The sequence below is a fragment of the Bos mutus genome, chromosome 2, assembly GCF_027580195.1.
Source record: "Bos mutus isolate GX-2022 chromosome 2, NWIPB_WYAK_1.1, whole genome shotgun sequence".
NCBI classification, from domain to species: Eukaryota; Metazoa; Chordata; class Mammalia; order Artiodactyla; family Bovidae; genus Bos; species Bos mutus.
In genome coordinates this window covers 101,636,867-101,654,931 of record NC_091618.1, presented here as the reverse complement: position 1 = coordinate 101,654,931, position 18,065 = coordinate 101,636,867, and the positions used below count along the sequence as shown (strand labels likewise).

Below are 18,065 nucleotides of genomic sequence, written 5' to 3'. Positions count from 1 at the left end.
AGTAATGCAAATGATGATGAAAATGTGTTGCTCTGACTCTTAAATATTTATCAACCAAAGCAATACATAATTTCAGTATTGGTGCTAAGTCCATTGCACAATGATTTAGCTAGTTTTCTATTAGAACTTGCAGCAACTAAAATGTTAATTTTTCCCCTTTTCCAGAATTCAACTGTGATGGCAAGAGCAGAATATTTCAGAAATGTAGACTATCTTCTCATCCACGGAACAGCAGATGGTGAGGTTTAAGCAAGACTCTTACACATAAAAATACTGAGCCAGCATCACTTTGTTTAAGAAACATTAAGCATCCTCCTATGCCTGTGCTCAGGGTCAGTACCTAAGAGTCAGGGACATTTCCATAAGCGAGTGTGATTACTCACTGCTGACAATGTCAACTGCATGACTAGATAATTGTTGGTGTTCATTTCCAGGCAGTACATTGTCACTCTGCTTTCTGGTATTTAACAGCACTTTAACTCTCTCTCTTTGTTGCAGATAATGTGCACTTTCAAAACTCAGCGCAGATTGCTAAAGCTCTGGTTAATGCACAAGTGGATTTCCAGGCAATGGTACATAATTTCATTTTATTCAGGTTGATGGCCTTAGACCCCTAAGCTAAAAGGAGGACTCTTCTTCTTCTTCTCCTTTTTTTTTTTTTTGCTAAAACCTGACAAGAAGGCTATTCAATAGAGTAGGCAGAACATTAGCAAATGACTCTTGGATCTTCCATGAACTCCCTGAGGGACACTAGGCAAACCACGCCACCTTTGCTGACCCCAGTCGAGTCATATATTAAATAAAGGCATCCACAAGATTAGAGGCTCTTCTAGCTCAAACATCCAACAGTTCTATGGTCCTACATACTGACTGCAGCTTCGTGCTTCAAATCCCTGTAAAACCTCAAAGCAGCCAGAAGATTCTGTGTATTCAGTAAGAAGCCATCACAGAAGGCTGTCAGAGACCTCAGAGGCTCCCAGAAATCATGCGGTTCCACTCAGAGCTAGAGAATCCTTCTATCTCTGTTTTCTATGCCTGACATGCGCTTGGCCCACCACAGAAGCTCATATTTTCACTGACTGAATGAATGAATGAGCTAGCTGTGAAATCCAGTTGCTTGAGGAGTGGGAAATGGAGACAGAGAGGAAAATAAGGCAAAATCCAAGTCGAGGGAGACAATCCTTGATGGTTCCATCCCCCTTCTCCACTTTTCCCTCACTTGCTTATGTTGCACAAGAACCTAGAAAAGGAAACCCTCCTTCTTTCAGAAATTTGGCTTCTTAAAATAATTTACAGAGGGTGAGGTGAGACTTTTCTGGTCTTTTTTTATCCCCTTTACCATTTTTTAAACTGTGACTCCTAAAGTGCATTCAACTCATAAGAATATAGTATTACATCAATAACCACTAGCCAACTTTATTCAGTGAAAATCATCTTACTGGCATCTCTCCAGCAATAAAATTTAAATCCATAATACCATCTCCCTGTTTTTTTTTAATAATACTATTTTTAACTCCTATGAAGGATGTTTATGGTTATACGTATTATGGATTTTCTACAATAGAGAGGAATTAGATTCAGAGGCTAAAAGCCTCATGGAATTTTTTAGCTAGAAGGCGCCTTAGAGGAAGTGAAATCCAACCCCCTCATTTTTCAAATGAGGAAACCAAGCTCTGGAAATTCAAAGTAACCAACCCACCACCCCAGTTCTGGAACCCAGGCCCGGAATCCCAGGGTGCTGGCTGCTGTGAGAGCTCAACCACCCCAATGCGATCTCACATATAGGTTTAAAAAATATGAAACAATGGTGAAAGTTAGTAAAAGGGCTTTAAATCTTCTTGTTCTTCACGTATACATGTAAATTATCTTATTTATGCAAGTATTCTTAGGTATTTCAATGGTAATATTAGAAAAATTACCAGGTTCTGAGAGCACAAAAAAGTCAAAGCCGGATGCACTGTGGGGTTGCAGGAATAAAATAAGTTTCTTCCCTTTGTGTTTCAGTGGTACTCGGACCAGAACCATGGCCTATCCGGCCTATCTACGAAGCACTTATACACTCACATGACCCACTTCCTAAAGCAGTGTTTTTCTTTGTCAGACTAAAACAATACAGATACAAGACTGTATCACAATCTGAACACTTCCTATAAATGCCTCAGACCGTTTACTTGTTTCACTCTTTATGCTGTTAAATGTTGGTATAAACAAACACACGAATGTTGTTCTGAAGGCTGACAGAAGATTCAGAGGACTCAGAAGTTCAACCTAAATATTGTTTACATGTTCTGGCACTCTGTGAAAGAAGAGAAAAGGAGGCCCTGCCTTTTGCTTTGGACACAAACAGTGTTTTGTTACCTGTTCATTTGCAGGGAAAAGAATAAAATCAGAAGTTAAAATGCTATTATTTTCTCTGTGTTCCTTCCTTTCAGGTTCCAGTTTCTATCAGAGAAAGAAATGCTTGTGTTAGGCAAATGCTTGAATAATAGGGTGGTCATGGAGGAGAAGAATCTAGAAGCAGTTTGGGATTTTTGTAAATAGAATTCCAAATGCTGGAAAAAAATAGCTCAGAGTGTGCGAAAGCATTGTTCAGAAATCAGGTTGGCAATACATTTTGTAGAGGCACCCTGACGTTTGCTCTCTGTGCTGTCCCTCCAAGAAATGTTTATTAAATTTCTCCCAGAAGGTTTCTTATTGTCAAAAGCATTTGATAAAGATAAAGTCAGAATGTTGAATCCAGGCTCCTTTTAAGAAATGCTTCAAATTTGGAAATGTTCCTATTTTAGATTCCTTTTTAGAATGAGTAATGGTAACTGTTTTCAGATTGCTACGCCACACCAAACTAAATAAAACAAAAAATTAAACAAAATGGACATCAATAGCTAGAGAAGGAAAGTGTTACGTCTATGAGATTATTCTGGGGTTTTTGTTCTATAAGTTTATTTGAAAAAGAAAAAAATACCAGAAGTACCATAACGTCTGCAGTCCCAAAGGCAACGCTCTGCCAGTAACTGTCCCTGTCAATTAGAAACACAGCTAGTGTGCCATCTCTGTGATGACCATAGAATTAAAAAGGTCCACACCAGGTCACCATAAGATATCTCTTATATGAATGTTGAAAGTATCCATGAAACCACCGCTGAGGGGACTTTTCATTGGCATGGTTTCCAGCATTGGATTACCCTGCATGATTTCTCCCCACCCTTGGCTTGATCCTGCCCAGTGGTAGACAGGAGACCCTCAACCTCTGTCAGGCTATATAACCATAAGAGGCATGGAAACTTACAGCTCCAAGGGGCCTCAAAGGTCATATACCATAGCATCTTCTAGAGTTTTCTGATCTTTCTTAGTCCAGAACTCTTTCTCCTATGACTTTCTGAAATCGTGCTCCCATTCAGGTCACAGAGTCCCACCTCACCTGTCAGGAAGGGCACGTTGTGGATGTCAGGGGGCCTGGGCAACACCCCTACAGATTCAGGACTGGTCATAGCCCCTCTGCACATCTACGCAACAGCTGATGCTCTGAGGGTCAGAGGGAAGCTATTGCTGTCGTCTTTTCTTCCACAGGGAGCAGTCTGCAAAGCAAACCCAAGACATTTCTGCATAATTTACTCCCCATTTGCTCTCTACAACTAGGAAATGAAGAATAGCCAACAGTCATTGCCTGACACTCTATCAAGGGAGATACAAGGGCAATTACAAATAATAAGGAAGTCTTGTTACCTTCACTTATTTTCTGTCTTTGTGAAATGTGTGAAGCTGACATTTAATATCAACGTGCAAAAAGTCATATCCAGTCTCAAGCCTTGGCTCCCACTACTGTAGAGGTAACTTCTATAAGACAGATTGCCATTTTCTCCAAGTAGAAATCTCTAAGGATTCTCCATGGTCTGAGAAATAATATTGTGGATATTCGATGTAGAACATTGTCATCATCACAGAAAGTGCTATTCAGTGGTGCTGTCCTAGAGGAATCTTCACAGACCATATCTTGGAACATAGCATATTGCATAGGCTCGCCAACTGGTGAATGATTGACCAACTCAACTCTGTTCATGGGAGACTCAGGCTTTCTACATCACTGTTAACGCAACCTTCCCTAACTCCTCAGGCAGAATTACGCAGCAGCTCCTTGGGACCGTGTGTGTTTATGTACTTATCTATCCGTTCAAAAAACATCTGTCCAGTTTGTCTATATACCGGACACTATGCAAGGCTTTGAGGACGTAGAGCAGAACAAGGAAGCAATGAGAGTGACAAGGTTATTTTGTAAATTTTTTTTTAACATTCACATTTTGTACAGATTTACCAGATTTTTCTTTTAGCTTGGAAAATAAGAGGTACATAAAGTACAAAGATTTTAGTAGAAAATACCAAACTAAAAGGGATAATTAAACATCTTATCATTTCTATTTGCAGAAAGTGAATCAAAATAACAACTATCATTTGCCACACTTTATTCTTGCATATGGGATTTGGGAAGGAGGATGTCCCACCATATTAATTCACCCTACAGGGTATAATAATCTTTCATACATTGCAAACTCGAGATTTTCCTGCATTCATTCAACAAATGCAATTGCAAGTCCCTGATTTAGGTACTATAGGTGACCTTCTCCCAAAAAAAGATATGTATGTTAAACAGTATGCATATCTTTATGCTATGCTATACTAAGTCACTTCAGTCGTGTCCGACTCTGTGCGACCCCATAGATGGCAGCCCACCAGGCTCCCCCGTCCCTGAGATTCTCCAGGCAAGAACACTGGAGTGGGTTGCCATTTCCTTCTCCAATGCATATCTTTAGGCAGAGCTTAAAGTCTGTAAAGATAAGAAATGAATGTAACTACATTGCAAGTTTAAATGAGATCAGGACTCTGGGGGTGAGATTCTTGTATGTGTTAGAGGAAAACCATAAAAAAAATGATGCCATTTCAAAATAATCTCAAATTTTAATCCTGCCATGCTGGCTTTAGAGGTATTTCAAGAGGTTTCAAAATTCTGAGTGACCATCGTATATTTGTTAGCATGAATGAGAAAGAAGCAATAAGAAAATGGGTATCTTACTAAATTTGATACAAATGAGGGAACCTTTATTGAGGCTTAATTTTTTTTCAAATCTTCTTCAAAGTATGACATGTATGATTTATTTCCTTCAATAAACATTTTTTGAGTACCTATGTTATGCACAACAGTATTCTGTGTCCTGCAGGGGTTACAAAGATGAGTTTTTGTGACAAGTTCTCAATTTCTAGACTGTTTCAGTGAAGGCGACTTAACGAATCTGATTTTCCCAACATTTGAGCATTTTTCAGAAACTGACAGATCTTTATGCAAATGTTGTTGCCAAGCTGTTTGTAATGGTGAAATTATACTTTGACAGTAACTCTTTAAAATACATTAAACCCAGCTAAGGTTTTCTTTGAAATGTTGCCAATTAAGTGACTTTAATGAGCTTCTTGATGGTAATGTAATTAAAATTCAGATGTTCTAATTGTAAAAAAAAAAATACAGTTCTGGGAAACTTAACAGTAAAATAAGCAAATGTGAAATGAAGTAAGGCTAATTTAAATGGTGATTATGTGGTCTTCTGAGAAGATTCTACGAAAACAATGCTTTCAATTATCCTGTTTGTAAAGAAGAAAGATGGCACCTAACAGATATTTTAAATGTATCCCGTAAAGTAGATACTTTGAGTTTATCTAATAAGACAGATTAAAAAATTCTGAACACAGGCAGTCATTCCCACCTTGTGAAAGAACTGCTAAAACACTTCCTTGGTTTTAGGAACAGGTATCCTGGCAATCTGAAGTGAAATAATTTCTAATTCAGGGAGAAATTAGTGCCTGAACCTTACCAAGCTATTCACGGGGGAATAGATCTGGCTTCTAGTGAAAGTCTCTACTGACCACCTGCTCAGATTATTGGCATGCAATACTAGCATGCTGGTCACAGACACTTCTTTTTGACACACAGGTAATATCGTTGGCAAGCTAGAGCAGTATGATTTCATTCTATTGGCCTCTATTAATACTCCATTACTTTCTCCACCCACTTGAAAAATGGCCTGACAACATGTGAGTGAAGTGAAAGTTACACACTCGTGTTTGACTCTTTGCAACCCCATGGACTGGAGCCTGCCAGGCTCCTCTGTCCTTGGGGATTCTCCAGGCAAGAATAGTGGAGTGGATTGCCATGCCCTCCTCCAGGGGATCTTTCCAACCCAGGGATCGAACCCAGATCTTCCTCGCTGCAGGTGGATTCTTTACCATCTGAGCCACCAGGGAAGCCCAACTATACTGGAGTGGGTAAACTATCCCTTCTCCAGGAGATCTTCCAAACCCAGGAATCGAATCGGGGTCTCCTGCTTTACAGGTGGATTCTTTACCAGCTGAGATACTATGATTTACATATATTCTTTGGTGCGGCATTACATCTTTTGCTCTGTGGTTACAGAGTCCATATTATGTGCATAAGAGGGAGGGGTAATCAAGCCAAGATAATGCCACCATCGTTTGACAGTTCATCTTCCTTCTTTCATAATTACTGTTTATAGACCAGCAAAGACAGGAGCATCTTTGCTAACCATGAATTAATAAGGTTAGGCATTTTTTTTATGTTATAGAAAGCAAATTGTTGAAAGAAATGTCTTAACGAAATATGTAAAAATATATAAAAGTTATTTCTTTGCTAAAAAGCTACTATCTATTCACTCATGATTCAATTTGTTATGGAAACATCCTTTCTGATAAAAGACATAATAGAAAATTTATATAGGTCAAAAAATTTGCTTTTATCACACTGACATTTTGCTGAATTTCCAGCTTTAAGAGACAATGTTTTACTATATGCAAGTGCTTTTTATACCAACAGGAGACAATGCTACTCACTTTGCAAAATTGCCTTCCTTTCAAATGAATTGGCTCACATGCCAATTCTTTTAAAGATAATATGTTCATTGTAACTTATTTTAGAGGTAATTGACTGTAACAGATTAGGGCACAAATACTAAAGTTAGATTACCTGGTTTGAATCCCAGTTCAGCCACATACTAGCTGCCTAACTGTGGTCAGCTTTCACACATTCTTTCTGCTTCCTCTTCCTTACACGTGAAATGGGGGATAATAATACTTCCTACCCCATGGCATTTTGGAGATTTAATTTAGTTGCTATTGATACAGTTCATAGTGTCTGGCATATAGTAAGTATTTGGTAGGAGTCTGCCTAGATACATAAAGTAAACCACTTTTTAGTTGGCTTCTTCAGTAAATTAATTCTCAATAAATTAATAGTTTAATCAGAAACCAATAATTTCTTCCCAGTATTAGTGAGTTTAGTAGAAATATCAGAATCATTCATCAGTTAAAAATGAATTTCTGTCTTTTTCTGAATCAATATGGCCCTTTAAAAAAAACCAATATGATGGGGAAACTCATCGACCCTAATGAATCATTTGACAATAGTAATATTGTCAATATTTGATGGTAGTAATGAAAACACCTTTGGGGAAAGCAGACCACCAAGGAAAAGTGTGCTTGAAGGACACGGACAGTTCCCTCAGCCAGCTTCACACACAGCCACAAAGCACCACGCCATTCCTTCCATTCTGGTTCTGTCCTCACCTGCTGCCCTCCAAACGCCACACACCAAGTCTCCTTGCTTTTATGCAGTCCAAACTCATTCCTGTTTCAGGGCCTCGAATGTGGATTTCTTGCATTTTTCATTTGGCTGTGTCCTTGCCATCTAAGTCTCAGGCCAAGTATCACAACCTTAGAGAGAACTTCTCTGGATTCAACAGTCACTGGATTTAAAGTTTCTTCTTCCACAGCCAGACTTCCAATCACAATATCTAACTTTGTTGGCTTGATCGCACATATAACCATCAGAAATTTATATAGATATATGTTTGGAACCTAGTTCTCCTACTCAAATATAAGCTCTCTGTTAGCAGTGACCTTATCTGTGCACCCAGGAACTTGATAGCCTTTGGAATAAGGTGGAAGGATCTTGATAAACCATTGCTGAACGAATTTCTACATTTTGCAGATAGAAAGGCCTATGAAACTAGAATCCTTATGTGTGATTTCACAGTGGAAACAGATCTCACCCTTTCTGGAAATGAGCGTGTAATAGAAACTTGTCTTTTCCCCTTCAAAGTGAAGGAAAAAAAAAAAAAAATCCCTGAGTTGCAGGTGATTCACAGTCAGGAGAATGCAGGTAGGGAGGACATGAATCTTAGCCAGAGATCTAAAGAGTTGGCCTTTGGAACAAACATTAATTGGCTTAGGAAATAGAAACCAGCCCAGTGCACTGTCCTACCTCCAACTCTCACTGCCCCTAGATGACACCACAGACCAAGTTTAGCACAAAACGTTCAGACTGAAAAAAGTCATAGAAGTCTCTGGAATGCGATCGATTATTTTAGCATCTTTCACTTTTTTTAAGTATTTTTAAGAATATATTTTACTTAATAAATATATTTTAAGTACTAGTGGTTTCTTTCACATTATAAAACAAGCATGTTTTACACTGTTTCTTTCTCCTGATCAGATAAATCATAAGTTCAAACCCAGAACGTTTGACTGGTTGGTTCTTTTAAATTCAAATTATAAACATGGAGTTATCAAAAATAAGCCAAACAAATATGTCTTTCAAAAGTTGTAAATTAAAGATCATATTTTTCTAGTTGATCATTCAACATGGGTGAATTGAACTTTCTAGGGTCCTATTGATACAGCAGAGTATGGCCTTGTATATCTGCAAAGCTGCCAAACAGAATCAAGACAACTGAATTCTAATTCTTATGATTTGAACAAGCTCCTTCTTTTCCTGAGTTTCATTTCTCTCTGTTTACCACAGTTACTGGGCTAAAGCCATGGTTTGTAAGTCCTAAGAATTAGTCTGTATTCCATTAGGTGATGGTACAAGGTAATTGCTAAGTGCTAAATCATATTCCTAAAACTGAGACCCATAAATTGGACAACTGGAGTCAATCTTGTGTTTTAATTCATTCTTCCCTCCCCTGGATCCTATCACCTTCTGGGATTAAAGTAGTTACATTTAGGATTTTTGTTTCCTCTCAATATAGATCTCTCATGGTCTCTTTTCAGGCTCTACTTGTAGAGATGGGGTGAGATAATGATGCTTTATTATTTTTGGCCACATGGCACATGGGATCTCAGTTCCCCAAACAGGGATTGAACCCATGTCCCCAGCACTGGAAGCATAGAATCTTAACCACTTGACTGCTAGGGATGTCCTTTTTTTTTTTTTTTTTTGACGAAAAATCTCATATCCCCTAGAAACACTGAGATTGAAGTGTTCTGCCTGACTTGGATGATGAAAGTGAAGTCAATGACCCAACATGGCACTTTGATTGGTGCTAATACAGTATAATGGCAGAACTAAAGAGCCTCTTGATGAGGGTGAAAGAGAAGAGTGAAAGTTGACTTAAAACTCAACATTCAAAAACTAAGATCATGGCATCTAGTCTCATCACTTCATGCAAATGGAAAAGTGGAATCAGTGACAGATTTTATTTTCTTGGGTTCCAAAATCTCTGTGGACAGTGACTGAAGTCATGAAATTAAAGGACACTTACTCCTTGGAAGGAAAGCTATGACAAACCTAGACAGTGTGTTAAAAAAGCAGAGACACCATTTCACAGACAAAGGTCCGTAGAGTCAAAGTTTTTCCAGTAGTCATGTATGGATGTGAGAGTTGGACCATAAAGAAGTCTGAGCACTGAAGAATTGATGCTTTCAAATTGTGGTGCTGGAGAACACTCTTGAGAGTCCCTTGGACTACAAGGAAATGAAACCAGTTAATCCTAAAGGAAATCACTCTGAATATTCATTGGAAGGACTCATGCTGAAGCTGAAGCTCCAAGAGTTTGGCCACCTGATGCGAAGAGCTGACCCACTGGAAAAGACCCTGATGCTGGGAAAGATTGAAGGCAGAAGTGGGCAGCAGAGGATGAGATGGTTAGGTAGCATCACTGACTCAGGGGACAGGAATTTGAGCAAACTTTGGGAGATAGTGAAGGATAGAGGAGCCAGCATGCTACAGTCCATGGGGTCACAAATAGTCAGACATGACTTAGCAACTGAGCAACAGCAACAACAATATGGTAATATTCACAAAGGAATTGCCATGACCACTCACCATCTTCCTTAGTGAGATTGATTTTATATGAATTAAATTGATAGTTGAGAATCTTGTATTGGACAAGTGCAACAGATGCCTTGGAGTAGAGTTCTGCATCTCAACCAACTGCTGAGGTCAGCTAGGCAATCAGAATAAATGAAGCAAACCAAAGAGGGGGTGAGCAGGGTCTCAGTAACCTAAGGATGGGACTCAAACAAGCTGGTATGTCCTTCTAAAAGGATAACCAGTACTGACTCAAACTGTTGCTAGTGACAATATGGGCCTATTATTTCCCAACTTGATTTTTGTCAAGAGAAGCCAGAAAACTGAACTGTTAAGTGTAAACTCTCTCTCAATTTTGAACCCTTGATAACTAATTTATGAGTAAAGAAAATTCATCTGTGTGCCAGATTTGGTCTATGAGTATTAATTTCTATTTAAAGTAATAATTTAGTTGCCTATTTTTGAATGTCAATTACATATCAAGTACTCCATATACATTATTCCACTTAATTCTCCGAACTGTAAAGTTATAATTTTAAATTAAAAAATTAAAATATGTGTATTTCTTATTAGGAAAATTAAATCAAGTTACAGAGTCCACTGAATATTCCTAAATTCAAATTTGAATTCCTAAATTCAAAAAGACCATGCTGGGCCATGGTCTTCCTACAACTCCATGGAACAAGGACAGTGCCATTTATCAGGTATTCCAGAGGAGCAAGCGGAATGCCTTTTCAGGTGGCTTTGTTACATATTACTGCCATTAATCAATGTTCAATATAGATTATCAATAAACACAACCCTAGTGGCAGGCCCTCAGTCACTGTTAGAATTTAAGTACAGTTAATGGAGTAGCCATTAAGTGACTGCTTAAATAAACATTGGTAGGGTGGCTTGGAAAATGGAGTATGGTGCCCCTCTCTATAATTCGATGATTTCTACAGTGTTTCCATCTTGTTTCTGTCCCCAGCAAAATTTTGTGTATGTAGAGGAAAGCCATCCAATATGTAAATCCAATTCGTGACTGGACTTAAAATGTCGTTAGCATTCCAATCTCCCCATCACCTCTCCTCCACTCATCAGTATTTCTTCTGGATATCTTCTCTCTGCCGTTACCCCTGCTTTGTATCTTCCCACACCTGTCCTCCTACCAGCTCCCACACTATGGCCATGGAGCCGCAGAAGGGGGCAGAACAAGGGGGAAGCTCCTAAGAGACCACACAAGAATGGGCCCCAAATTGGAATCGAGTGTATCTTGCCAACAGCACTCAGGCTGCCAAAGCAGAGGCTCCAAAAATAAACAATGGAAGTCTAAACCTGAGATTTATTCCTTCAGATTAGGTTTTTAAAAAAAAAATGTGGAAACTTCAAAGTTCCATGAAAATAAGCATTTTCTCTCTCTCTTTTGTTTTTAGTTAGTGGCTATCAGTGTATGTTTTAAAAAAAATATGTATCACACGGGCCTCCAGGTTGCCAAAGCACCTTCAACATATCCGGAGTACTTTTGTTATTTACTTTCTCAAGTTACAGTATCAGGAGCCATAAAACATTGTTTACTTAATCTTTGGTGAAAAAGCTGTGCCTAGTGAAACCTGCTACCCTAGTATCATTTCCTTGACATAGAGTCTTTTGCATAGTGTTTCCTCTTAACAAGTATTAGTAATTTGTCATCAAAGTGTTAAAGATGTGTGGTAAACCTTATATCTTAGATATTCAATATTCACATATTCCTGTGTCATAGCTCCCAGAAAATAAGTAAAGTCATGGAAACTATGTCTGCAACTGTTAATATGTATAATTTATTGAAATGCATAATCTTTTCATTGAAATTTTATTCATTTTTAAAAAAGAACTTCATATATCATATACATAGTTTGTTTATATGTTTATAAGTATAATGTACATATTTAAATATACATATGTATATGTATATACATACATATCTATATTTTTAAGGTTCAGTATCTAGAATATATAAGGAACACTTGCAATTCAACAACACAATTTAAAAATGAGCAAAGGACTTGAATAGACATTTTTCCAAAGAAGTTATGCAAATGATCAATAAGCACATGAAAAAAAAGTTCCATATCCTTAGTCTTTAGGGAAATGTAGATCAAAACCACAATGAGATACCACTTAATACTTAGCAAGTTGGCATTAAAGAAAAGAAGTGTCAGCAAAGATATGGATACCCTAATATATCGCTGGCAGGAATGTAAAATGGTTCAGCTGCTGTGAAAAACTGTTTAGTAGCTCTCCTAAAAGTTAAACATAGAATTACCGTACAACCCAGCAATTCCACTTCTAGCTGTATAGTCAAAAGAATTGAAAACAGGTTCTCAAACAAATACTTATATAGGCATATTCTTTGCAGCACTGATTCATGATAGTCAAAGGATGGAAACAGCCCAAACATCCATCAATAGATGAACAGACAAATGAATTGTTCTATGTACACATAATGAATATTATTCAGCAATAGAAAGAAATGAAGTACTGATACAGGCTACAATGTGAATGAACCTCGAAAACAAGCTACGTGAAAGAAGCCCAGACTCAAAAGGCTACTTTATGATTCCATTTTTATAAAGTATTCAGAATAGGTAAGTCCACAAGACAGAATGCAAATTAGTAGTTGCCTGAGGATGAGAAGACACTGCTTAATGAATAAGGCGTATTTTCTCTTGGAGTGATTGAAATGTTTTGGTACTAGGTGAAGTTGGTGGTTGCACAATATTGTGAATGTACTAAATGCCACTGAATCGTGCACTTTAAACAGTTTGATTTTGTCATACAATTTAATTTCAATAAATGATTTAAAAATCTAGTTTAAGAAACTCCATTTGTAAAGATTTTCAGCATAAGTAACATAATAATTATGACATCCTTTCTAGAATCAATAGACTCAAGTTTTTCATCTAAGAGAAGAGTATATTTCAGGAAATTAGGCTCTTGGATACTTTATAAGTATTTGTTTTGATTCATCCTCTTTGCTGATAAAAGGAATATTCCTAATCTCAATTTAAAAACTTAAAATTTGTTATACTTATTTAACTGCTTGTCATTCACACTTCCATACCTCTGGACACAGAAGAGAGGAACCCATAGAATTCACTCCCTTCAGTCATACCTTACACCTTATGAGCATTCAAAACACTTAGGCTTTCCAAATACCAGATATTCGCTTCTCTGCATCTTAAATTCTGTTCTTCCAACTTCCTGCTCAACTGCACTGAGCATAGCAGTTCTTCCAAAATGACTTTTTCAAATAGCCAACCTCAAGCTGCCTCCTACTTTGCTCCTCCCATTCTGTTTTCACATCAATCTACAGAAAACTATAAGAACAAGCTCTATTTGCCAAGACCTGTCCCATTTCCATACTCTGCTCTCAATCCTATGCTCTTTCAGTGTTCCAGCTTCTTCAGCAGAAAGTGAAATCTGTAGCTGTTGAAAAGGGTGAAAAGTCAATTGGGTGACATCTCCAAAACTCATGGAACTGATTCTTAAAAAATGAACCTCCACAGTCACTTTGGAAAGCAATTTGGCAGTCTCTCAGTAAGTTAAACATAACCCATCAATTCAACTTCTAGACTTCTTTAGAATTCTAGAATTCTACTTTGCCTGAGAGAATTAAAAACAGAACCAAATAAACACTTGCACTCAAATATTTATAGCAGCATTATTCATAATAGCTCAAAAGTGGAAACAACCCAAGTGTTCATCAATTGATGAATAGTTAAACAATAAGTGTTATAAACACATAATGGAATATTATGCAACCATAAAAAGCAATGATATACTGATACATGCTGCAGCATGGATGAACTTTGAAAATACTATGCTAAGTAAAAGAAATCAGATTCAAAAGTCCATGTACTGAGTGATTCTATTTATATGAGAGGTTCACAGAATAGGCAAATATACAGAGAGAAAGTAGATGAGTGGTTGTCAGGGCTTGGAAAGGGGCAATGGGGAACAACTGCTAAGGGTACAGGGATTATTTTGAGAGTAATGAAAATGTTCTGGAAGCAGACAGTGGCAATGGTTATACAACACATCGAATAAACCAAAACTAGTGCATCAGGGAGCCTGGTGGGCTGCCGTCTATGGGGTCACACAGGGTCGGACACGACTGAAGCGACTTAGCAGCAGCAGCAGCAGTGAATCATACAGTTTTAAAATAAAAGCTAAACTATAAAATATCTGGAATTGCCAATTGTTTGTATTTTAGACCTCTTGCTGTCTTGGCCATCTGGTGGTTGTAAATGGATTCAGACAGAAGCCAAGGCAGATTCTGAGGGGGTTAGGAGATCCCGCCTGGACTCCCACCACTGCTTTGCAGTCTTCCTCTACAAAGGCCATATGATCTGGATTCTTAGCAAGTGGCTTTAACCAACTTGGTTGCCTATTCTAAGCCCCTGAATCAGTATTTGTAATATAGAGGCAAAAATATTTAACTTATTGTGTATTAGGAGGATTAGACAGTGATATATTGAGAGATTTTTGCTTTTAGTAGACATTCATACATGGTAGCTATCTCTATTATCTTAGAGGACTTGCTCCTCATCTCTAAAATATTAAAAACAATCTGTCCTTAAACAATAGAAATATTTTCAAATTATCATTATTTTCTAAATCTGTTGTCTATAATTAAGCCTATATATGAATTTCGAGTGAAAATGAAAAAAAAAAAAGCAATCACCTAATTAGGTGGTTGGTACCCAACGAAATGAATGCCTATTACACTTTCATCCAGGTATGAAATCAAACATTGCCCTGAAATCATAATTTATACATGATTGTTTTCATTAATGTCAACTATCCTAAAGGATACATTTATGCAGGATAATTGTCCAGAAAGACATTAAATCAAATTGGTGCTTAATAAATCAAAGCAAAAGTTAAGATACTCAGCGAGTCACCTTTTTTCAATGTATTTTGACTAGTGTTGAGAGAAAGAGGTGGAGAAAAAGGTATAAGATCCAGACTTTGACTCCTAGAGTTAGCTGATCAATGTTTATGAAAGAGGATGCTGGTGACCATGGACTAGATTTATGAGAAAGTAAGGGAGAATCAATGGCACCCCACTCCAGTACTCCTGCCTGGAAAATCCCATGGATGGAGGAGCCTGGTGGGCTGCAGTCCATGGGGTCGCTGAGGGTCGGACATGACTGTGCGACTTCACTTTCACTTTTCACTTTCATGCATTGGAGAAGGAAATGGCAACCCACTCCAGTGTTCTTGCTTGGAGAATCCCAGGGACGGGGGAGTCTGGTGGGCTGCCGTCTATGGGGTCGCGCAGAGTCGGACACGACTGAAGTGACTTAGCAGCAGCAGCAGCAGCAAGGGAGAATCTATCTTTATAAAACATTAGGAAGGGGTTCACAGTTAATGCTCTGGTGTGCTCTGTAAAGATTAAAAAATCTTTAATTAAAATGGAAGTGAGAAATCAGTGTTTACTTCCTTTCCTCTGACAATATGGCAACAAAGAAACAATTTACTTTTCAGCCAGAAAGAATTAGGATGAGAACACAGTACTGAGGCCATAAATTTGTTTATGAGAGCAAAGATAAATTTGAGGGGTGATTTATTACAAAATGAAATTGTAGAAATTAATTCTGTATGTTTGAAGAATAAAATAGTGAAACAATGAATTCTTCTAAATTAGATAAAAATTCTACTTAAAAATAAGAAAATAGCCTAGAGGACTTTATAAATTAGCCTTCAGTCTATGATTATATCATTTCAATATCACCAAAAAAAAAAAAAAAACTGGGCATATCTTTACAATATATCTGATAAAATATGAGTTGGCAGCACCAGCACTGAGCAAATTTCAGGCAGGGGGCAAGAATGATTACAAGACATCATGAATAAGAAAAAGTGTTTATAACTCCATTTTGCATTTTATGCATTTTTTAGTATAGAGATTTCAAATTTTAAATATTTTAATGACTGAAGTTACTTCCTTTTACAGAAGCCTTTGAAAAATTGCAATGTTTTAATTGGTTCACATTAAACACTCTTAGAAGCTTGAGGGAAAAAAGTCTTTCCAGATGAGCAAGAGGTTGGATAAATGTAATGACATATGGTTTGTTTTTTATAGCTACAATATGCAAAAAATAGAAGCATAACACATGTATTCAATGATATATATGTATTTATACATATAAATATATATTCTGATATAAATTATGAGATATGATTATTTTGTATCAGTGTGATTTTGTTTTTCTCTTTCTTGTTCCCTTTATGAATAAAAATAACAACTGAAACTTAGAACAATTTTAAACATCTCATTATACCCAGGATCTAACGAAAGATAAAATCAACGTATGCAAAACCATGATGTTGCTTGGTCCTCTCCAACTTGTGAGCTAGGCTGTTGGAACAGGAACAGCTAGGTTGTAGGTCTTGGAACCTTGGGGTTGTAGTGGGATGGTGGGGGGCAGATACTGAGGAACTGCCTGCTGATCTTATTACAGAATTTTCTCCCACCCAGCAGGATTCCACAGAATCACTCCAGATGAATGGGTCACCAACTGTTTCTTAAATATCTCTCAGTAACAATATATCTCACATCCTTTGGCAACAACACCCCCCAACACACACTGCAGTGTTCTTCTTTTATTGCCCCTGGACCCCTGAACTCATCAAGACACTCAGGAGACTTGAAAGGCATCTGATCATTATGTGCTATATACTTAATTTCAAAAGTTTCAAAGGCTTTTGTTAAATGGCTACATTTTTTTCTTCAAAGTTAAAAAAAAATCTGAGTTAATGTAAAGTTTCCTTTCATATGCTATAGACAATTTTGGGGGGTAAGGGGGAGTGAGTTTTTTGCAGGCTCACAGACTATTTTCAGAAGATCCTTCTTATGGAGTCTGCATGCATATTGAGAGGATCACCTCTGAGAAACCAAAATGGACCTCAAACCAAAATTTTCCTCATCGGGAAAGTGTTAGCGGTCACTATTAAGCCTTTCGTGACAGGGCAGAGGCATACTCTCAAGACAGGCCTTAAAAATGGTGGAGAAGGAGCTGGGATCACTATCCCATTACCTCTGAATGGTGGTTCTCACATCCTGCCTTCATTGCAGTGGTTTTTCTGTTACCAAGACCTGGGCCTGTGCTACCTTTTTACCTTCAACTTTGAGGCCGCCATGAGTCCCTGAACTTCACTTACTTTACCCAGCTCATGTTTGATAACGAAGGGTCAAACTCTTTTACTTCCAGAGTAACTGATTGCTGCTGCTGTGCTGTGCTCAGTCACGTCCAATTCTTTGTGATCCCGTAGATTGCAGCCCACCAGGCTTCTCTGTCCATAGGGTTTTCCAGGCTAGAATACCAGAGTAGGTTTCCATTTCCTCCTCTAGGGGATCTTCCTGACCCAGGGATCCAATCGGCATCTCCTGTGTCTCCTGCATTGCAAATGAATTCTTTATCCACTGAGCCATCTGGGAAGCCCAGAGTAACTGGTGCTAATGGCCCACCCCTCCAAACTTATTTTTTTATAGTTTTGATTTAACTTTTTAGCTTGGAAATTCCGATCATGTATAAATACAATTACATAATAAAACTTCACAGTAATAACTCATCAATTTCAAAAATTATTGATATTCTGCCATGCTCTCTACCCACATATCACGCTCCTTTTTAATTTTACCATTCTTTTTCTTAGATAGAATTTTCATAAATTGAAATCACAACTCTTGGCTGTACCATTTTGACAACTGGGCATTCTTGGTAAAGCACTGGCCTTTCACAACATGGAATACTTCCACCTCCCCAGAAAGTTACCCCCAGATGATTCTCCTCTTCTGAGAGAAAACCATAATTCTGCATTTTATTTAACTTTAGTTTTGCTTCTGAACTTCTATGAATGGATTCATACTGTATGTAGTGTTTTGAGTCTA

The 18,065-nt window shown here is 37.7% G+C and overlaps 1 protein-coding gene across 1 annotated transcript in view; it reads left to right on the top strand.

Annotated features, from left to right (window-relative positions):
• FAP (fibroblast activation protein alpha) overlaps positions 1-2,404 on the top strand; it is a 77,898-nt gene extending 75,494 nt beyond the window's left edge. Inside the window, exons 24-26 of the mRNA XM_005897286.3 lie at positions 166-238; positions 499-572; positions 2,005-2,404. Coding sequence (XP_005897348.1) covers positions 166-238; positions 499-572; positions 2,005-2,106 — 249 coding nt within the window. The 3' untranslated portion in view covers positions 2,107-2,404. The remainder of the gene's footprint in view (positions 1-165; positions 239-498; positions 573-2,004) is intronic.
• The last annotated feature ends 15,661 nt before the right edge of the window (positions 2,405-18,065 follow it).